The sequence below is a fragment of the Sturnira hondurensis genome, unplaced genomic scaffold, assembly GCF_014824575.4.
Source record: "Sturnira hondurensis isolate 20B ecotype Veracruz unplaced genomic scaffold, ASM1482457v3 Scaffold0022566, whole genome shotgun sequence".
NCBI classification, from domain to species: Eukaryota; Metazoa; Chordata; class Mammalia; order Chiroptera; family Phyllostomidae; genus Sturnira; species Sturnira hondurensis.
The window spans coordinates 3,513,676-3,537,228 of record NW_028095197.1 but is presented as its reverse complement, the minus strand read 5'-3'; the positions used below and the strand labels follow the sequence as shown (position 1 = coordinate 3,537,228).

At 38.0% G+C, this 23,553-nt stretch overlaps 1 protein-coding gene across 4 annotated transcripts in view; it reads right to left on the bottom strand.

The window, feature by feature from the left end:
* NAA35 (N-alpha-acetyltransferase 35, NatC auxiliary subunit) overlaps positions 1–12,621 on the bottom strand; it is a 60,021-nt gene extending 47,400 nt beyond the window's left edge. For 2 of the 4 annotated variants that reach the window (XM_037036160.1, XM_037036161.1), the window contains exons 1-5: positions 12,363–12,621; positions 11,515–11,643; positions 2,763–2,796; positions 2,222–2,336; positions 1,061–1,135 (exon numbers count right to left, since the gene is read on the bottom strand). In XM_037036160.1, coding sequence (XP_036892055.1) covers positions 1,061–1,135; positions 2,222–2,336; positions 2,763–2,796; positions 11,515–11,638 — 348 coding nt within the window. In that variant the 5' untranslated portion in view covers positions 11,639–11,643; positions 12,363–12,621. The remainder of the gene's footprint in view (positions 1–1,060; positions 1,136–2,221; positions 2,337–2,762; positions 2,797–11,514; positions 11,644–12,362) is intronic. The other 2 variants (XM_037036158.1, XM_037036159.1) reach the window with 2 other exon arrangements.
* Between the last annotated feature and the right edge of the window lie 10,932 nt (positions 12,622–23,553).

Sequence of the window (23,553 nt, the reverse complement as noted above, 5' to 3'; positions counted from 1 at the left end):
TTCTGCAGTAGAGCAAGACATATAGCACTGCATTACAAAATGAGAAATGCTCATGAAGATTACTACAATCAATGCATTTTTGTATTACCAGTATGAAGACTTTCCAGATGAAAACACCCTCTAAAGGCCTCTTATGTACAGTTCCAAGAAGTATCGTACAATGGTTGCTCAATTTTGGCAAAAACCCTCCCTCCTTCTTTCCCTCCATCTGTCCTATCCCACTGGGATGGGAAGCTGATAAAGGTAAGAAAGGTATCTATGAGGGAAGGAAACAGCTCTGGAGGAAGACGGAGTAGGATCAGGACTCCGGTTATGCCCTTTCCTAGCAATGTAATCCTAGCAAATAAGATGAAACCATGTGTTGAACAGCGCTGACATAACACCTCAGTGAAAAATATACACATAAAAGAAGGACACATATACACAGCCATCTAATAGAAGGACTTCACATACTGGCAACCAATACTTACTAAATGACCAAGTGAATAAAATTTACATATTTCTAAGGACAATGAAAAATTTTTTAAAGGACGGTTAGAAAGTAGGCAAAAAAGAAAAAGAAAACAGGCAGTAAATGAGAATTTTGCCACAATTAAGCAAAACTGTTTAGGGAAGACAACTTATCCAGCATTTTCTTTGTCTTCAAAACCATGGCCAGTTTACTAAAATTTGCTCTAGATTAGAAAAATCTCTCTCCAAAGCCAATTCTTTGTTTCAATTCCATGCTTATTTATGAGACTTCCAATTACAGATTTGCTTCCCTGGATACCTTGAAAACAAAAAGGGTACTTATGGTAATGGCTACACTATTATCTTCACTAGAAAGAAAATACCCTGTTCACCTCATTTTTCATTTGGAAAATGAGAACCTGAAATCACCAGACAAGAAGGAAAAATGCTGTTTCCTATAGCATAGTTGGCCTGCTAATTTTACGTACACCTTACTAGGTCAAGCATTACAGATATTTCATACTCAACACTGGTGTGTATACTTTAAATTTTAAAGATACAGGTAAGTAATAGTTTTAAAATTAACTATTAGTGTTACTTTAATTCTTACCAAACAGCAAAAACATGTATCCATTATCCCTATCAATTCCGGCAAGGTGAGGTCTTTAATTTTAATGGTACCATCCTAAAAAGGAAGGGAAATATAACATATAAAAAGATTTTTAAAATGTATATAAAGTAGCATTTTGCAAATGCTGTATCAAATCCATACATTTTATCTTTCAAAAGTTATTTAAAAAGAACAATTCTAAGAAAACACTATCTCATCATCTGATAAAAACTAAGATGCCAAATTAACTCTGTAGTCTTAAAAATATATCTAAAACAGGTCTTTGGAAAGAAAAGTGGAAGTCTTTTCCATTTGAAACATAAAAAAGGCTTTATAAAGAAATAAAAAGCTAAACCAGCAAGTATTTTAAAAGCACAGTTCAAATTAGTTTCAAGCATTAATAAATATGAATGATTTTAATGAATCAAAACTCACAGAGAATAAACATTTTTAAAAACACTTCCCAAAGTTGGTTAACTATACCACTTATAAATTTTGTTTAAAATATCAACTTACTCAGCAAATCTTTCTTCATAAAATATGCAAAATTAAACTCTGTGGCAACTATGAATGTATTTCTATATCAATTCTAAATGAGTAAACATCAAATTCACTACCACAAGCATTTTACTTAATATACTAATAGGTAAAATTTAATCCCTAAGCTAATTACTATGGTATCTGAATATATACTCAGATGCTTTCAAAGATCAATTTTAAAAATATACACACACAAATTTAGGGCAGACTTTTATTGAAGACCTTAAATAATTAATTTTCAGATTTCAATAGAAAGAGATACACAACTAAAGTTTATGAGATACTTTTAGAAAAGTACACTTCAAATTAATATGCTAAGTTGCATTTTTATCAGTAATCAGAATGTTTTAAAATATGAATAACAAACAGCCATGGCTGGTATGGCTCAGTGGATTGAGCACTGGCCTATGGAACAAACAGGCATCAGCAAGATAGCCAGTCAAGGCACATGCCTGGGTTGTAGGCCAGGTCCCCAGTAGGGGGCGCTTCAGAGGCAACCACACATTCATGTTTCTCTTCTCTCCTTCCCTTCCCCTCTGTCTAAAAATAAATAAATACAATCTTAAAAAAATATGAATAATAAGTAATAAAAGAAAACATCAAAAACACAATGGTGATCACCTTGATAGCTTGTTCAAAATTGAGAACTTTTCGATTAACTTGGTTTCCAATCATGCCAGCATCCATCTTGGGATCCATCATTTCAATGGCAGACATGGCTTCAAAAAGACCAAATCTGCAAATAAAAAACTGACCTCATAAATTGTTTCTGAACTAGTAAGCTTACCCAGATTCCCACAGCGGTATAAAATTGTAATTCTTTAAATAACTACAGTATTCTATATATTTAAGTCTTTTGAAATTGTTTACAATTCTACTTCAATTAACCTTCCTTTATCACAAAAATTCTTTCATGTACTTGTCACTAAAATTACTCAAGGAAAGGAGCATAAGCCACAGTTTCACTGATAGAAACATTTCATATCATAACTAGGGTCAGCTGCCCCAAAACAGCTCACCAAGGTGAAAAATATATTTATAATTAGTTTTATTTTTATAGCTTTGAATGTAAAAGTACTCAGACTTCAAGGAACACTACTGCACATGAGAGAAATTGATGGAAATATCATACCACACTATTTCAAAATACACAAATACTTACAGCTTATCATGAAGCAGTTCTCCCAACTTTAATTCTAAAAAAAAAGAGAAAAATCCCTTGATTAATACCATATTTAACTTCTTATGCTCAGAAAAACCCAAAATTTTAGCACCTGAAAAACGCGCTTGCATTACTTTAAACTTCATTTTCTAAGATACAGTTGTAATACTGCTACTCAATTACAAACATAATGTGTCCTACACAGTGAACACTTAGATACTAACCAGAAACTAAACTTTTAAGAGTAAATGTCCCATGAAGGGCCAAAATAATCCAATTAGAGTCACCAACCTCATTTTAAAAAAATCACTAGTATTCTTTCGAAATAAACTTTTTCATAGAACTAATTGCTACTTCTGAAATTGTTTACAAATCAGCAGTTATCAATCTAATCTCTTCTGTCCCAGGAACAGCGTTAAGACTACTTTTTTAAAATTACTTTTTATTTAAATGACATAGAAGACACTTGCATAGACTGCTCATCAAAATGGTGTTTATTCCTTTAAAGCAGTTCTCAACCATGGCTGCATATTAGTATCATCTGGGGAGCTTTTGAAACTGTCAAAGTCCAAGCAGCACCCCAAAACAACTAGGGGAGGGGTTTATGCAATGGTGTTAAAGTACTCCAGGTGATTTCAATGAGCAGGTAAGGTGTCACTACCGTGACATTTTAAGTAGCTTAAATATTGATGGCCAAGTCCTGTGGAAGGTATAAACAAGCAGTTTTCAGAACTTCGTAGCTAATCCTCTGTTAAGTAACAGTAATCCTCTTAGGTCATCATAAGTTAAATTAATAGTAATTGTTAACAGTTCCATGTACCAAAACAGATGAGAGGCAACAATCAATTTACTACAGTAAAGCATATGTGAACGAACACAACTGCAGTTCTCAAAGATGGTCTGGGAACCCAAAAGTCTGTGATGTTAAAATTATTTTCATAACAATACTAAGACATTCTCCTTTTCATTGTGCCGACATTTCCACAGATAATGCAAAAGCGGTGATGTGAAGAGGGGGGAGAAGGCAATGTTGAGCGAAACTGCTGTAGGTCCAGCACAAAATCAAGAGTGACCCCCAAGCTAAAGAGTGAATTTTTCAAGTCCATGTATTTGCAGCTAAAAAACCAAAATTTTAAAAAAGACTGCACTCAAGAAACCCTTGATGTAAGAGTAAAAATTATTAATCTCAGAAGCAGGACTAAGATGCAGCAAGGCACCCATGGTACAAAATTTACCGAGACGCTTGCTTTCTGTAGTGCCTCTGGTTCTGTACTCTGGGTACCTACTTGGTTCACACTAGTGCTGGCCCTGATTTAGGGTATTAAATCTTGATCTTCTGAGTACACGTCTTTTTAATAATCTATTTGACAAAATGGAAAGTGTATACTTCTGGAGGATACTAGTGTAACAGGCTATCTCTAGAAAAAGTATTGCACAAGTATCACAGAACACCATTTTTACTTGAAAGTACTAACTACAGTATTCAGACTCGAGACTAAGTCACTTTCTTCAAGCAAGTTAAGTTTATTGATCTAAGGAAAAATACCCAACATTTGTTTCCAATAAAATTTGAGCTTTCAAGCAAAAATTAAAATTCTGGAAAATGTTTAATTTACCACGGTGAGCTTGACAGTTTCCCAATACTTATACTTTTCTTATGATATTGGTGATAGTAACAAATGTGCTTTTTCATATTGTATAATGAAGTGAATCAACATGCAGAGTTTTGCTTAACTCACTGAACCAGTATTTTGCAAATTGCAATGCATGTTACAAAATTAGGCATGGATAAAAGATCCATTCAAAGTTGAATACAGACCAATGGGTTTTAATGTAACATAGCATGAAAAATAGATTGATAGGACTTCAGATTCCACATAATAAATCTTTTAAGAAAGTACCACTTTTAAAGACTATTCAAAGGTAAATATTCACAATTATCTAAAAAGCACAGGTGAGGAGGGCTGGCTGACTGCAAACTAAAGACTCAAAACCTCTAGCTGTAAAAAACTGGGGGGTTTGCTGCAGTGGGAGAAACTCCTAGTCTCGCACAACATTGGAAAGTGGGGCCAGAGCACAGTGAGTAAGCAGCATTGTTCCCTCTGACCCCTCCCCCAAAGACAGCCCCATAACACAGCAAAGAGGGTTGCCCCACCCTGAAGAATACCTAAGGTCCCGCCCACTTACAGCATAACAGGTGCACCGAGACAAAGAAATATGGCCCAAATGAAAGAACAGATCAAAACTGCAGAAAGGAGCTAAGTGATGAGGAGATAGACGACCTACCTGACACAGAGTTCAAAACACTGGTAATTGTAGAACTGATTGAGCTCGGTCGCAAAATGAAGGAAGAAATGTAGTCTACACAAAGTGAAATAAAGGAAAAAATGCAAGGAACAAAGATTGAAGGGAAGAAAACTGGGACTCAAATCAATAATATGGAACAAAAAGAAGAAATTAACATCTAACCATAACAGAATGAATAAAGAATTCAAAAATATGAAGAGAGGCTTAGGAAGCCTCTCTTTAAATGCTCCAACATTCGAATCATAGGGGTGCCAGAAGGAGAAGAGCAAGAAATTAAACACTTACTTGAAGACATAATGAAAGAGAACTTTCCTAATTTGGTAAAGGAAATAGACGTACAGGAAGTCTAGAAAGCTCCAAGAGTCCCCCAAATGTTGGACCCAGCCCTGGCTGGTGGAGCTCAGTGAACTGAGTGCAGGCCTGCAAACCAAAGGATCACGGTTCAATTCCCAGTCAGGGCATGTGCCTGGGTTGCAGGCCAGTTTCCAGCAGGGGGATGCACGAGAAGCAACCATACATTGATATTTCTCTCCCTCTCTCCTTCCCTTCCCCCCTAAAGATAAATACATTTTAAAAAATCTTCAAAAGTTGGACCCTCACAGTTCAATTCCCAGTTAGGGCACATTCCTGGGTTGCAGGCCAGTTCCCAGCAGGGGCCAGTTCCCTGCAGGGGATGCACAAGAAGCAACCATACACTGATGTTTCTCTTCCTCTCTCCTTCCCTTCCCCTCTAAAGATAAATAAATAAAATATTTAAAAAAAAAAGTTGGACCCAAGTAAGCACATACCAAGGCACATTGTAATTACATTACCAAAAATTAAAGATAAGGAATTTTAAAAGCAGCGAGAGGAAAGAGTTACCTATAAAGGAGTTCCTCTAAGACTATTAGCTGATTTCTCAAAAGAAACCTTGTGGGCAAGAAGGGGCTGGAAAGAAGTATGTGAAGTCATGAAAGGCAAGGACCTACATCCAAGATTACTCTATCCAGCAAAACTAGAATGGAAGGGCAGATAAAGTGCTTCCCAGATAAGGTCAAGTTAAAGAAGTTCATTACTGCCGAGCCCTTATTATATGAAATGTTAAAGGGACTTATCTAAGAAAAAGATCAAATACTACGAAAAATAAAACAACAACAAACTCACGACTATCAACAACTGAACCTAAAAGGCAAAAACAAAAACTAAGCAAACAGCTAGAACAGAAACAGAACCACAGAAATGGAGATCACATGGAGGGTTATCAGTGGGGAGGAAGAGAATGCGGGGAAAGGTACAGGGAATAAGAAGCATAATTGGTAGGCACAAAATAGACAGGGGGAGGTTAAGAACAGTATAGGAAATAGAGAAGCCAAAGAACTTATATGTACAACCCATGGGCATGAACTATAGTGGGGGGATTGGAGAATGCCGGAGGGTGGGGTGGTGCAAGGCAGTGGGAGGGATAAAGGGGAGAAAAAAATTGGGACAACTAATAGCATAAGCAATAAAATACACTAAAAATAACATAAATGAGAAGATTATTTGCAAACTGGTATGAGAGATCTTTGTATAGATTTCTACACATAACATTATAAGTGATGATGACATTCCCAGCTAGATCTATTGAATCCATGATATAATTGAAATCCAATGTCATTGTATGCTTTTTTCTGTAAGATGGTTCTAGTAGTGCTTAGCTGTCTTTAACTTCATAAGGAATAATTTTGTTAGACTGTACTGTGACAGCTGTTATGTCACCCTGCATTTAAAAAAACTTATATTGATGAATTTTTGTGCAGCCATGTTAATACTAAAGATGGAAAAAAACCTGCAACATTTTTTGGCATATTATGCTTTATTTCAAGAAAGGTAAAAACACAACTGAAATACACACAAAAAAGATTTGTGCAGTGTATGGAGAAAGTGCTGGGACTGATCAAATGTGTCAGAAGTGGTTTGAGAAGTTTCTTGGTATCATTAACATTCTGGCCAAACAATCCTTTGCTGTGGGGCTGTCTTATGCACTGGAAGCTGTTAGCAGCACCCCTGGCCTCTACCTATTAGAAGCTAATAGCAGGAGATAGCTGACATACTCAAAATATCCAAATCAATAAAGTTATTGGAAAAATTAAACGTCTTTTATTTTACATAAAAAATGCAATGGACTTTTTGGCCAACTTAATAGTAGTGATATTCAAACAAATCAGTTAACCCCTGGGCGCAGGTGGTCAACTGAGCACATGCAACTACTTTTAATTCCTTTCTGAAATCGTATTAAAATAACTAGAATTATTTTTTAAAAAAGAAGAGTATAAACTCAAAGGAAGAAAAACAAGTGTAGAAATCAGACAACAAAACTGGGGAAACATGGAAACAGAAAGACCAGTAGTTTCTTAGCAATCCCTCACCGCCATCCAAAATAAGTCCAACAATGGAGAAAGAAAAAACCAACCTGATTTACCACTTACCTCTGCAAGTGAAGTGCTATGCTATGCATCCGGTGGCTAGCAGCTTCCTTAGCGTGTATACTAACTAGCCATCAGTACCAACTTACCCTACACCAACTGTGACAACCAAATTTGTCTCAAGACACTGGCAAATGTCCCTTGAGGGACAAGATCACCACTGGTGGAGAAACAATGATCTAAAGTGATCCACAATTAACAGTGTATCCACAGTTATGATGAGTGATTCACGATTAACCAGCTGCCTGCCCAACACATGCCCCACCACTGAAAATATTCTTGATTCCATGAAATGAGGAAAATGTAATTTTCATTTCTACAACCAAAATCACTTAAAAAATACAGGTTGCCCAGATCTTTCACTAAAAAAATTTCTGTCCATCTTTTTCCACTTAAAGTGCTAACCAACTGCAAATTCCTAAAACAATGATTCTCAAACTTGGGTTCATGGATGGGGATGGGTGACCAAAAAGAATCCATGAAAGTTTTATCAAGAACTGACAAGTATACTTCTTCTATAATTGTTACATGTTGTGTAATCAGTTCAATGATAATCTTTTAAAAAGATTACAGAAACATATTCCACACCTACTGGATAACATTATAACCAAGCATTGCTGTACTTTCAGTGCCTGGGCTTATGTTTATAATTATGCTGGTTCTAAGCAGTCACTCAAAATGACAGCATTTAATGTAATGCTGTGATTCTCAAACTTCTGAAGTGCAAGATCCAGGTATTTTTCTGGTTTGAAGAAATATGGCTTTAGAATATAATTTATTCTTAAAACAAATACATATTGAGCACCTATAAAAGTTCTGGGTGAGAGAAGACAAAACAGAAAGGAAGAGAAAGAAAAAGCTTAAGCAACCTAGATTTTAAAAGGGAGAAATGAAAGCAATAAAGGGTACTGGGCAAAAGCTGAAGAAACTGGATGGAAAAAGAGGGTCTTAAACAATGGTACCTCTAATAAAGATGGTCTAAGGAAGAACTAACTAAGCCATCAAAGAGATAAGAAAATGGGGTGAGAGATGGGTCCATATTCTCCTAGACCAGAGCTTAAAAAGAATGGAAGTAATGACAGCCAACCATGGGTTGTAGACATCATCCTAGGAAAGCATGTGGAAGCAGGGAATCTGGCAGGCAGAAGAAGGAGCAGTACGCATTTCATGATTCTTTATGTTTAAGTGAAATTTCTAAGCTGTGGGTTTGTAATCCATAAAGCACCTAAATATAGAAAACCAAATGGAGTATGAAGAACAGAGACTATTTTAGGCAAGATTTCCTAGAGAAACAAAGCTCAGAGTTGTTCTTCAGATTATTACATATAAGGCACACTAACAGTGATGGTACCATACACTCAAAGTAATTTAAAAAGAAAAAAACAATAGCCTCAAAATCAGCTACAAGAAATGTAGAGGGAATGCCTGTCATGTGCCTAATAGAAAAGAAATGATGAAAGTCAGAATCTGATCCAAAGAATTTTGAAAAGTCTCTAAAAGAATAGCTAAAAATGTACATGGAAAACATTGCCATCCATATGCAGATAATTTTACTGCACAAAAAAGGAAAAAAATCCACCAAAGTCTAGCCAAATGCCATCATACTGTCACCAAACATGAGAAAACACTACAATAGTTAAAGAAAAAGGATGTAATGATGTCTGTTTTAAATTTAGTTTCCAGAAAGTTTCTAGAACAGAAGTCTAAACTATAATCCAGGCAATAAATCTGATTATTTCAAAAGGGGAAAACAAAATTAATTAATTATTATCAATTATTAATTATTATTAATATCACAGGCTCAAGACCTGCCAACAGCCTTTAGTCCTAATCTGCATGCAAAGGAAGATTAATTCTATGTCAACGTTTTGGTTTCAAGATGTATATACATCACATTTGTGCCACCTGAGAGAGTGTAAGAGCTCATTATGGAAGAGTTAATCGGATGGTTTAATGTTGGCAACAAAATGACATACTACCTCCGCTCAGTCCACAGGAAAGCAGGATTAACTCATATCTCCTACTCCAAGTTCCTTCCACGAAGAAGCAGAATTATTCACTGCTCCTCAAAAGCTTCATCTGGCTCTAATGTTTCATGTCAGTCTAGAATAATTCCCTTACATTCACTTAGAGAAACTCAATCACTTCTTTAAGGTCCAACTTAAGCCACATGTACTTCATAAAACCTTTCCCTTTTAGATTCATAATGACAGCCCTCTAATACGGGTCACTTAAAATCAGTGCAAGATGATAGGCCTGATCCACTTAACAGCCTAAGATCTGCAGGCACCAAAACTACACTGTAACTTAAAAGTTCTCTCTCTCCCTTAGGTAGACATATATGGGCAGTCACTCAACTCCCAGTCTTATGCTCTTTCCACTCTCTCTCCTAGGCACACTTTAATTGGACATGCATTTTAAAACAGTCAAAGGGTAAGCACATGATTTATCATTCTGCTTATAATTCAAATGCCTCCCTTTCCGCCTGCAGATGCTCTAAGTCTTCATTCCTCTCCTTAAGAGCACTCACTGTTCTAAACACACGCCACCTGACATCACCGAAGACCTAACCTTCTTGTTCACTAATATAGAAGCCATCAAGGTGTGAATTCCTCCACCATTCCTCTCCATCCACTTTGAGACATACGTATACCTTTACCATCCCAACCTTACTTCCTCGTTTCAGTCTGTCCCTATTGTTCTCCGCTCTGAGCTAATTTTTCTACCGTGTTTTTGATCCAATCCTCTCAATGTTCAATGTTCATTCTATCTTTGTTACTTTCTGGTATCTTAAATCTCCCACCTTGGTAAGGCTCCTTCCCCTCAAACAACAAATACGCTAATTTCTCCATTTATGCCCAAACATTTATCAAACTTACTACATGCCAGGAAATGTTCTGTGTGCTAGGGTTACTGACAAGATCTCTACACTCACAGAGCTTTTATCACAGTGGGTGAGGCTGACAATAAACAATTAACTGAAAATGATGATGTCTAACACTAGATAAGTGCTATGAAGTGAATAAAACAGGGCGACTCAACTGAGCTAGAGTTGGATAGAAAAGAAAGGAGTGAATTTGCTTAGATGGGTGATTTTGACAAGTCCTCACTGGAGAGGTAACATTTAAGTGGTCAGGAAGGAGCAAGCTATGTGAAGAACTGAGGGCAAAGTAATTTAAGATACATAAAACAATACATGCAAAAGAAGGGGGACCACCTTTGAGTGTTTAATGAAATAAGCAGGACTTATAACTAACATAATGCGCTCAGTGGGGCAGTCCTGGCTAATGTGGTTCACTTGGCTGGAGCATCATCCAGTAGACCAAAAGGCTGTAGGTTAGATTGCAGGTCAGGGTGCATGCCTGGGCTGCAGTTCCAACCCTGGTCAGGGGACGGACGAGAAGTAGCCAGTCGGTCAATGTGTCTCTCCCTCTCTTTCTCCCTCCCTGCCCCTCTCTCTAAAATCAGTAAGAATGTCCTTGAGTAAGGATTAAAAAAAGAACTCCATTAAAAGTGGCTGGCAGGCACCAGATCATAAAGGCCATGGGGAAGAAGTTGGAATTCATTCTATATGCAGCAGGAAGCCACTGAAGGATCTTAAACAGGGAATGATATAATCTGATCATTTTCAAACTTCAAAGAGACACCATTACTACTATCTTTAGGTCCACATAATCCCTGTTTCCACAGTTCAAAATTATTGCTATATATTCTCTAACCTTTACTTTAAAAGTTATAATATTTTAATTAAAAAATTGCCTCAGCATCGGTATTTAATGATACGTGTATACATATATACACACATCACTGTGTGTGTGTGTGTATGTTTTAAATGAAAATTAAAAGTAGAGGATAGAGAGTGAATAAATGCGGTTAACAAACTTAAATCAACCACACTTACCTACTGATTTGATTTATTGAGACAATGCAGAAATCACAATCAAGATTTTATTTTACTCTTTCCCAGATTCTGAACTTTTAATCCAAAAATTCAAACTCACCTCGACAAGCTTCTTCAAAATCTTGAGTTATGTCGACCCAGTTCGTATTGCTTTTTTCCATCTTTTCTGGTATACTGAGCTCCCATCCCGAATCATCATCTTCTACAGAAGCTTTCATAACCATTATGCCTACAAAATTAATACTGATTTAAAAGAGAGGATGTAGCTTTCATGGCCAGCATATTTGCAACCCTATGGATTTAAGAACTGAATGAAAATATTACTACACTGTTAAAGCAGAGCTCTTCTGAGTTTGGGGCTGGTACTGGAAAAACATACCTGAACGCAATTAAATCTCACAATAATTAACACTACTGCTGCTCATTTACTAATAGCCAGCCACCTACCAGAGCTCATAAAGAGTTTGCCCTCTTGCTATTTAAGGAGAAAAATCATAAACCATTCATCCTACCACCGGCCCAAACAAAACCAACTCTAGAGCTTCCAACTTTCAACACAGGCCGCAAGTGACCAAGGCGTGCTACAGGATCCCCTCTCGCAACATTTCAAGTCAAGGTGGTTCCTCGCCCGCCAGGAGCTGGCTGGGGCAACCTCTACCTGGCCGACGGCACCAGGTAGCCTCGCCGAGAAGCGTCGCGCGAGGGAGCACACGGTGGGGTCCCACCCTGTAGGCCCACAGAGGGACCGCACCTGAGGCGGGAACCCGCCCCGCCCCCCGCTACAGGTCAGCTCGGCCGGGCCCCACAGAGCGCGAAAGCAAGGACAGAGCTATTGTCGCGCGAGAGGGCGGGCATGCCTGGTGCCGGGTCTCTGCCCCGGAACACCGGTCAAGCCTGAAGCCTGAGGCCTCCGTGGGTAACGGGCACCCGGGCACCCGAAGCTCCTACCTGAAATGCGGCGGGAGGGCCGGGGCCGCAGGGTGACCTGCCGTCCCCAAGGTTTGCCACACAAGCAGGGTCTGAAGCGCTCAAACAAGCGAGACAGGAAGTCTCAAAGGCTCCTCACGGGTGAACCGTACCTACTACTGCAACGGCCACCCGCGGGGCCACGCACCGCCCAGATCGCGGAAATCACGATGCCTCCTCTTCTGCCGCCGCCGCAGCCGCCACCGCCCCCTACCCTCCGTGCTCAGCCCGACCGGCTGTGTTCGCGCATGCGTACGCCCGGTGCGCGCGACCCCGCCCCCTCTCCTACACTCTCAGGAACACCACGATCTTCGGCCACTCCCCTTCCCTCACCACCGCCACCAGTCGGTCGAGTGTGGCCGTCTTTTTTTCTCGCGGGAGCAGAGCTAATCGCGAGACCGGAAGACACCTTTCTTCTCCGGCCTCGGACGGGGTCCCGGGGTAGCGGGCAAATCCTGGTAAGAGGCGGAGCCTAGTGCCGCCGAGTCCGTCTAGCCACGCGCGGAGGCCTGGGAAATTCTTTGGAAAGGTGACGTGAGGGATCGAGGTTATAGTGGAAGTATAAAACCATTGCGGTTTTAAGTGAAGAGCCCAGCTTCTAGACGTCTACCGAGCTAGAGCTGCGTGACACCAGATTTAAGTTTTCAGGAGGGTGGCTGGGGGTTTTGTGATGGAAAATAGAAACAAAATACCTTCAGGGTCCAGCCCGCCATTTTCTTTTCAAACTCATACATGTTTTAGAGAAAAAAAATTACTAGTAAAATAATGAGCTTTAAAGTGGGATAACATAAGTACACTAGTAAGAAACACATCTTTACCACCACATACCCATTAAAATTTAAGAGGATTTAACCAAATCTTGATTAGGACGTCAAGCAACTGGACCTCTTGCTGATGGTGATGCAAAATGCTTAAAACTACATCGGGAAAATTTGTCTTTTACTGCAAAGTTTATCATACATTTATATGATCCAGCAATTCCATTCCTATTTACTTAGGAATAAAAATACATGTTTGTACATTAATTTTCATAGCTTTATTTGTAATGATCAAAAACTGGAACCCAAATGTTCATTGAGTGGTGAATGCATAAAGAACTCAGGGCATAGCCATATGATTTAATTAATAGTAATTATAAGCAAAGAGGGATGAACGACTTGACGTATAAAAACATGGATCTCAAAATAATGTTGAGCAAAGGAAGTCAGACCGAGCAAGAGAGTATGATTACATATATGTGAAACTAAAACCACAAATCTAAACCACAGTGATATAAAACATCAGTGACTGCAGAGATGGGTGGGGTGGGGGAGTGGGAGAGGAGTGTCAGGAAATTATGAACTGGAATAGGGCTAGGTGATCTGAGGTAATGGAAATGTTCTGTATCTTGATTATGGTGATCATTAGTTATACGGGTGGATGTATGTGTAAAATGCATTGAAATAAACACAATGTGCATTTTATTGTTTGCAAGCCAAACTTCAATAAAGTAGGTTTCAAAAAAAACCCCAAAACACATCTTTACATTTCTTACATGATAATGTGTTTCCCTAAGGGAAGGAACTTTGCCTGTTTTGATTAAACTTGTATCTGCAGCATTTAGGGCAGTGTTGGCTGTTGCATCCGCCAACCTCAAGAACAAATGTCGGAGACTTTCAGGGTTTCAAAGATGTTACTTTATTGGCCAAGTTTGACCTGCGCAGGGGTGAACTCTCAAAGTGTCCGGAGACAGGGTGCCCACAGGGGCTGCAAACAAGAGCCGCGCCTAGCGCTTACAGCTAAGTCCTTATATAGAGGCAAGCAAGCGTCGCACAGAAGCAGATGTGGCGGTTAGCTATTGGCTTACAGAGCCCTCGAGAGGGAACAGGGTGGGGTCTGACTCAACTGAAAGGAAAATTTTGAAACTAAACAGATGGCAATCAACTTACAGGATGTTTGCTAGGGACGCAGCCTCCTTGGGACTGAGACTATTTTTCTTGTTCCCAACATTCGCCATATAGTATAATAGGTGCTCACTAAATATTACACACTGAGGGTGAGAATGTGGAAAAGAATCACAATGAGATAGAAATTTACATTCTTTCTCCAAAACCATTTGGTAATCTTTACAGAAGCCACAAGAAATCTAGAAAAGAATTAACTGATTGCATCTGAGTTATTCAGTATTATGTGTAGATTGTGACAAAAATGGGTACAGAAACCCCCACTAATTTTTGAAAAGAAAGAAATTACCAGAACAAAGCAGTTGAGTGAAATAAGATTTTATTAATTTCTTCACTAAAAGGATAATTTATTTGAAATTCAAACTTATTTTACTATTTCTAATTTTCTGTAAAAAACTTTTTTTCTGAGAAACAGGTTAACTTATTTAACTTATCCTCATCCTATATGCTTGATAGTGTTGAAGAACGATGGGCAGGGTAGACATTAGATACACTACATCTACATGATGAATGAATAAATGCAAAGGAACTGATTAACAAATAGTTGGTCCACCTGAAAAATCAGTAGTTACAGAGTTGTTGGGCATTTTTGGAGAGCTGAAATGAATTCTTAGTCTAAATCTTGACTTATAAAATCATAAGTATTTCATCATGCTTAAACACTGTGTTGAGAGGAAATTTAGTTTGATGTCAGGAACAAATATAACAAGGGTTAGATAAAAGCAGAAGTGCTAAAGAAAAAATTTAAAAAATGGGACTACATCAAAGTAAAAAGTTTTTGTACAGCAAAGGAAAACATCCACAAAATAACCCACAGAATGGGAGAACATATTTGTTGATACATCTGATAAGGGGTTAATACCCAACATTTATAAAGAACTTACAAAACTCAGCACCAGTTATACAAAATGGGCAAAGAACCTGAATAAACACTTCTCCAAAGAGGACGACAGTTAGCCAATAGACATATGAAAAGATGCTCAACGTCAGTAATCAGAGAAATGCAAATTAAAACCACAGTGAGATATCTCATACCTGTTAGAATGGCTATCATCAATAAATCAACAAAAAGTGTTAGTGAGGATGTGGAGAAGAGGGAAGGAACTCTTGCACTGTTGGTGGGAATGCACATTGGGTAGTTACTGGAAAGCAGATATGTCAAAAAAATTAAAAATGGATCTGCCTTTGGACCTAACTATCCCACTTCTGGGAATGTATCTAAAGGAAGCTAAAACACTAATTCAAAAGAACATAAGCACCTCTGTGCTCACTGCAGCATTATTTATAATTGTCAAGATATGTAAGCAGCTGAAGTGCCCATCAATAGTTGAGTGGATAAAACACCTATGGACCATTTACACAATGAAATACTACTCAGCTGTAAAAAAGAAAGTGTTACCCTTTGTGACAGTATGGATGGACCTGGAGAACATTATGCTAAGTGAAATAAGCCAATCAGAGAAAGACAAGTACCATGTACTCTCACTCCTATGTGGAATCTAATGAACAAACGGAACTAACAAGTGAAAATGGAAACAGACTCATAGATACAGAGCAGGAGGACAGTTAAGGGTGGGTGGGGAGGTTAGAGTCAGGGGGCTGAGGAAAAAGGACTCATGGACATGGACAGCAGTGTGGTGATTGTGGGACATGGAAGGGTATCTAAGGGGACTAAATGGGAATGGGTAAAATACAATAAAATTGTTTTTAAAAATAAATAAAGGTCTGATTCTGTCATGTGTATAAATAAGCACCAGAACAGCTTTTATAATTTGCCTGTGTTTAGTTTTACCACTGCATAAAGGAAATTAAGTGTGTCCCTGAATGTTGGGGTGCGCCCTGCCTGGTTTCAGGAATTGTAAACCGTCTCCCGTGTCTAAAGCTGTGAGCCATCTTTAGTATGTGAGCCACTGAGGAGACGAGGCTTGTCTCTGGCAGCAAATGCTGCCCCTGCTTCATCTCCGTGCCCCCAAGGTATGGTCGGATGGTCAGAGACAGGTGAGACCTCTTAGAGGAGGGGCAACCTAGGCCAGACAGGATCACTTGGGAGGCCATCATGGAAGGACTGAGGGGAGGAGGCTGCGAGGAAGAGGGAGTGATGGACCCTCGCCTGCCAGCTGTGATGAAGTCTGAGTCCCCATGTCCTCTGGGAGAAGTGCTTCCTGGCTCTAATCCACTTAAGCCTAAAAACCTATGATCGGGAAGGCGTTGCAATCCTTGTGCTGGGAATGGCGGGCTCCCTGGGTAATTAGGCCTGAGAAGGAATATGTGAAACCCTGTGAGACCTGCTTTGTTTAAGAATGCTTTTAGTTAGATGATAAGGGCCTGAGCAGAAGAGTTTATGTTCCCAAAGTTCTGTAGCCTTTTAGCTGACAGGCCCTGATTCAGAAGAAACCCTAATGGTTCTTTGTATATGATCTACTGTTTACTGCTTGACAATGATTAATAAACTATACTTGAACTCCTGTGCAAAAATCTCAACAAAAGCCTGACTAGGCAAACGTCGGGGTGCTCTCTCTGCCCTGGTGAGAGAGTTGTCCGGCCTCTGCAGCAGCTCTGTCTCCCTTGGAGAGAGTTGCCCGGCTGCTCCTATCCACTCTCCCCTTGAGAGGGTGACGAGGCCATTCTGAGGCTCTCCCTTCTTGAGGGAGTAGCCTTGCCAGTCCTTTTCCTCCACAGGACTCAGTAGTCCATGTGAATTTGTCTCATGTCTCATCCATGATGCCACAGGCACTGCTGGTCAGTGCAGGCATCACCTAAAGGCTGCAGGCAATTCAGAGAAATGTTTTCAGAAAAGGAAATACAAAACATAAAAATATCCTACTGTATCATGTAACAGAAACATATTTTTTATTAAGTATAGGCAGTATCAGTTGAGTTAGTTCAATTGTATTCACATTCTCTCTCTTAAAAATTTTACCTTTATGCACCTTAAGAATACTCAATAATCCCGTAAAGTTATTAAAAAATTAAACTTCTGTACTAGGGAATAATGTATGACTATCTTCTCTATAATGTTCATAATACAACAACATTATAAATATAGTCTTCTCACATATATATTATTTAATTTTTTTTATTTTTTTTTTTCACATATATATTATTTAAAGATTTTTTTTTAATTTTTAGAGGAGAAGAGAGAGAGAGAGAGAGGAAAGAAACATCAACACAAGAGAGAAGCATCAATTGGTTGCCTCTCATACATGTCCTGACCAGGGGCTACACTTGAAACCGAGGCATGTGCCCTGAGCAGTAATCAAACCATGGACCTTTCGATTTGCAGGACTGTGCCCAGCCAACTGAGTCACACTGGTCAGGGCTCACACACATTTCCAATGAGTTGTTCCTACGATCCATTATTACTAATCATTACTGTTAACTAGTTCTGTTGTTTTGTTTAAATAAGTGCATTTAAGGAACAGAAAATTAAATACAGAATACATAATTTCAAGAAACATCTATTTTCATAATTTTATGTGAAAGTAATAACATGTATATGTATTATATATCTTTCTATTCCTTGTATGGATTGACTGTTTAAAAAGTTAATTTCTTCCTTCACTGAGTGAATGTACCATAACTTATTCAACCTATTCTCTATTGGGGGACAATCAGATTGTGTTCAGGGTTTTACCATTATAAATGATACTACCGTGAATACCTATGTGTATACACCTTTTTATAGTTTTGCTTATGATCTTAGGACTAAATTTTTCTCAGCAGAATTTGGGTGTATATGTATGTAGTTTTGTCTAAGTATACACTCATATGTAATTTTGCTATTGCCAAAATCGCCTGTATTAAGTTTGTTCCTTTTCCATACTTCCACCAGTGACATGTGAAAGTGCTCACTTTTTCACAGCCTCGTCAATAAACATGGTTGAAGTTTTGAAAGTTTCCCAAATTGTTAAATGATATCTCAGTGGAGTTCTAATTTGCATTCTCTTCTTATCTAGGTGAGGTGGAACATTTTTTAAAAGGATAATTTGCATATTCTGTCTGGTATGTCTGCTCTCATGTCTAGCCCATTTTTACAGGCTTATAGTTTATTTTCCTTTTTACTTTTAAGAATCTCTGTATATTAACTGTTTGTGACTTAAGTTGTATTTTTAAAGCCAGTGTATCATTTTTCTTTTTACTTTGATTTTTGGTTGCTTTGTTTTGTTTTGTTTGCATTTGTTACCTGAGAGTATTTTTTAGTCAAGTTTATCAACAAAGATGTCATTTGGAACCATGGATTCTGAGATCTCATAAGAAGATGGTGTCAAGGGGGAAGTGGACTCAAAATTGAGTCTTGAGGAACCCCAACATTTAGAAATCAGGTAGAGGAGGAAGACCCAGTGAAAGATTGAGAATAAAGACTGAATCAGAAGAAAATAAAGGAGAGTGATTCACCAAATCTAAGATATTAGCTCTCAGATATCCCTTTAATAACAATACATGCATGTAGCATAATTTACAACATAGTTTTCTTTATAAAAAATCTTATCAAAATTCCAATAAAAATGATTTTCAATGAGTTTCCTACACCTACCAAGTGAATTCCTTTTTACTAAAAATAGATTAATATGTATGTAGATTTCCTATATTCCATTAATAAATTGTCTAATGCATAGATATTGAAACTATTCTTAAAACATTTTATTTATTTATTTATTTTTAGAGAGGGGGAGGGAGAGAGAAAGAGAGGAACATCAATGTGTGGTTGCCTCTTGCGTGCCCCTTTCTGGGGACATGGCCTGCAACCCAGGCATGTGCCCTAGCCTGGGAATCTCACTGGCGACCCTTTGGTTCCCAGGCCAACACTCAATCCGCTGGGCCACACAGCCAGGGCAGCATTGAAACTCTTCAACTTCTGTCTCAGGGGAAGTGAGTCTAGTGGACATACCAACAGCTACAGATAAAATATGACATTAATGAATTGGAAAAGAAAATGAAGGATAAAGAAATACTAAAAAAAAGTTTATGAATGAGATAAAGTTTAGATCCTAATTGCAATACAGTATAAACAATTTGAAACTACTGAGCAAATTTAAACACTGACTAAATATTTGATGTTAAGAAATGAAATTGTTTGGTAGTATAATATTGTAGTAACCTTTTAAAAAGCAACAATCTTTATTTTTTTATGAGATCCATGCTGAAATATTTATAAGTGGGAAGATATGATGCTTAGTATTTGCTTCAAAATCATCCTGTGGGGCTGACGATAAATGGGTAGAAGGAATAAGATTTGTTGATAATTGTAGGAGATGGTGATGAATGAGTCCATTATACTATTATACTTTTGTGTGTTTAATTTTTCCATAATAAAAGTTTTCTTTTTTACCTTTTTTTAAAAAGTCTTTTTATGGATTATGCTATTAAGTTTTCCCAATCCCCCCACCTTTATCCACCCTCTGTCCTGCCCCCGCCCCAACCCTTCAGCATTCCCCTACCCCTTAGTTCATGTACACGGGTTGTACATATAAGTTCTTTGGGTACACTGTTTCCTATACCATTTTTATCTCTATGCCATTTTTATCCCCATCTACTTTATGCCTTCTAATTATGCTTCTTCTTCCCTGTTCCTTTTACCCCCATTCCTCCCTTCCCACTCACCACTGAAATCCTTCCATGTGATGTCCATTTCTCTGATTCTGTTCCTGTTCTAGTTGTTTGCTTAGTTTTTGTTTTTATTGTTTTTATTTTCTTTTAAGTTCATTTGTTGATAGTTGTGAGTTTGTTGTCATTATACTGTTCATAGTTTTGATCTTCCTTTTTTTAGATAAGTCCCTTTAACATTTCATATAGTAAAGGCTTGGTGATGATGAACTCCTTTAATGTGACCTTATTTGGGAAGCACTTTATCTGCCCTTATTCTAAATGAAAGTTTTGCTGGATAGAGTAATCTTGGATGTGGTCCTTGCCTTTCATGACTTCAAATACTTCTTTCCAGGCCTTCTTGCCCACAAGGTTTTTTTTGAAAAAAATGGGCTGATAGTCTTATGGGAACTCCTTTCTGGGTAACTGTCTTCGTTACTCTTGCTTCTTTTAAGATTCTCTTCTTATTTTTAATCTTCGGTAACTTAATGATGATATGCCTTGGTGTGTTCCTCTTTGGGTCCAACTTCTTTAAACTCTCTGGGATTCCTGGGCTTCCTGGAAGTCTATTTCCTTCACCAGACTGGAGAATTTTTCCTTCATTATTTGTTCAAATAAGTTTTCAATTTCTTGCTGTTGTTCTTCTCTTTCTGGCACTCCTATAATTCAGACATTGGAATGTTTCAGGTTGTCCCAGATGTTTATAAGTCTCTCTTCACTTTTTTTAACTCTTGTTTCTTCATTCTGTTGGGGTTGGATGTTTATTTTTGCCTTTTGTTCCAAATCATTGCTTTGAGTTCTGGTTTCCTTCCTGTCAGTATTGGTTCCCTGAATATTTTGCCTTATTTCATTTTGGATATCTTTCATTTGTTTTTTCATTTTTTGACCAAGCTCATTCAAATGTGAGCATTTTGATTACCAGGGCTTTAAATTCTCCATCAGATAAGTGGGCTATCTCCTCATAGCTTAGTTCTCTTTTTGAAGTTTTGCTCTCTTCTTTCCTTTGGGTCATATTTCTTTGTCTTGGAGCACCGGATAAGTTGTAAGGGGGTGGGGCCTTAGTATTCACCCTGGCAGGGCAACACTCTTTGCCCCTGAGCTGCAGCCCCACCTGTGGGGGAGGGGACAGAGAGGGAGCAGTGCAGCTGGCCCGCTCGGCTCTTGCACTCCCCACTGGACTCTTGTGGGAGACCGGGAGATTCTTCCACTTATGGCAACCCCCATCTAGTCCACAGTGAGCTCTGTCTCAGTTTCACCTTCAGCCAGCCCTGCCCCTGTGCTCCAGTGCCTCACTGTGGCTTTTCTGAGCCACCTGGCCCATGCGGTACACCACCTTACTAGTCTGGTTGTTGTGGTTGACTTATTCTTTAATTCCTTGGTTGTTGGAGTTCCATGCAGTTTGATTTTCTGGTGCTTCGGGTAGTTTATTGATTTTAGATTGTTATTTTCTTTTTGGTTGTGCGAGGAAGTGAAGGGTTTCTACCTATGTCTCCATCTTGGCTGGAAGTCTCTAAAAGTTTTCTTTAAGAAAGAAATTAATAGCCAAATGCCTGTCTTTAATGGCTTTATCTCACTGAAGGAGAAAATGATTTTTACTATGCTACATTACCATAGTTCCAGCAACATGAGTAATGTGAAGCACTGCAAAAAATATGTTGCTGCAAAATAAAACATGTCGGTCCCTGACCTGTGTGGCTAAGTCGGTTGGGCATCAGCCTGCAAAGCGAAAGGTCCCTGGTTCAATTCCCTGTCAGGGTCATATGCCTGGGTTGAGGGTCCGGTCCTCAGCTGGGGTACATACAAGAGGCAACCAATTAATGTTTCTCTCTCACATTGGTGTTTCTCTCCCTCACCTTCTCTCTCTCTACCCTTCTATCTAAGTAATAATAATAATAATAATAAATTAAAAAACAAATTAGTATGGAAACTTCAAAGTAAATTGGAAATTTAAAATTGTCTTCCCTTAAATATTGCACTGAATAGTTACTGTTCAGTTACATAAGTTCTTTTTTAATGTTTATTAAATTTTACCTCCATATATTTTATGAATATTTGTTATAAAGACAATGTAAAAAATTGCCTATACTTATAAGCAAAAATATAAATGTTACCTATAATTCTAGGCTGAAAAAAGACCTTTGTTTAAGTGTGTTCAAGACCTTTATTTATTTTTCCATGAATATACACATACACTTTCATTTTATTAAAGGTGGGTCCTCACTATACATATTGTTTTATATTCTATTTTTAGCTTCAAAATAGATTATGAACATATTTCACATTAATAAAAATTGTTGTAGAACACTCAGACATATTAAGTATTTTTCCACTTACGATTTTAAAAAGTCTTATATTTGTGGTTATTTCTCCTTTGTGATTACTAATCTTGTCAATTTTTTCCCCTTACTAGGCTTGCAAAAGTTTATCTAGCTCATACAATTTTCTGCATTTGTTTTTGCCTCCAAATTAAAATTCCTTCTTGATCTAAGGTTATTTTTGTTCAAAATTTTGAGGGGTCACCTATGTATGTATTTTTATCTTTATGTATTTTAAACTTTATGGGTTAATAGTCAGATAGGATCCTAAAGTACTAAAATTTCATGATGATGTACTGAAGTATAAATCTATTTTATTTATTTCCATCATTTTGCTGGGCATTAAGTGGACCCTTTAAATGTGAAAATCACATCTTTTAGTTCTTGAGAATTTTCTTAAATTGTTTTTTATTGTATCCTCCTCCTTTTCCTTTGTTATCAACTTCTAAAAATATTACTATTCAGATGTCGGATTTCTTGAACTGATCCTTAATTTAAAAAATATTTTCACCCCTGGCTGGTATAGCTCAGTGGATTGAGCACAGGCCTGTGAAGCAAAGGATCGTGGTTTGATTCTCAGTCAGGGCACATGCCTGCGTTGCAGGCCAGTTCCCAGCGGGGGATGTAGAAGAGGCAACCACACATTGATATTTCTCTCCCTCTCTCCTTTCCTTCCCCTCTAAATATAAATAAATAAAATCTAAAATTTTTTTCCAAAAGATTTTAAAATTAAAAATTATTTTTCCTTTGTTTACTGGGAGAATTTTTCAGCTTTATCTCCTAAACTTTGTATCAAGTTTTCATTTTTTGCTAGCCCATTTTTTAATTTCCAAAAGATCTCTTTTGTTCCATAGATGTTCCTTACCATAACAAAATACTGTTTATTTTCCACATTTGCATTATCTTCTTATATTTTAGATAACATTAAAGGTATTTTCATTTCTCCCTGCAGACTTTATCTCCTCTAAGTTTTTTTTCTAATTATTTCGGTCTCTGTTTTTCATGTTAGAGACTTCATCAGTCAAGTGATTTTTGGCTAAAAGTTCATATTTAGCTTGGAGTTTCAAAGAGTAGATCTAAGGCTCTGTGTCCCTAATATGGGCTTGTCAAATGTCACCTTCACTCTTAGGAGACTTAGCTGAGCTATTCAGTTGACAAATCTATGACGTCATTAAGTTTGGGGCTTGTGTCTTGGGCTGGTTCAATTTCTCAGAGAAAGCCCTTCTGATTGAGAGCTTTCGAGTATGGCTGTGAAAGCTGGGCACTGCACAGCTTCACCAGTGTCACTTACATAAACTGTGAGTCTGAAATTCTCCCCCAGACCTGTGCAAT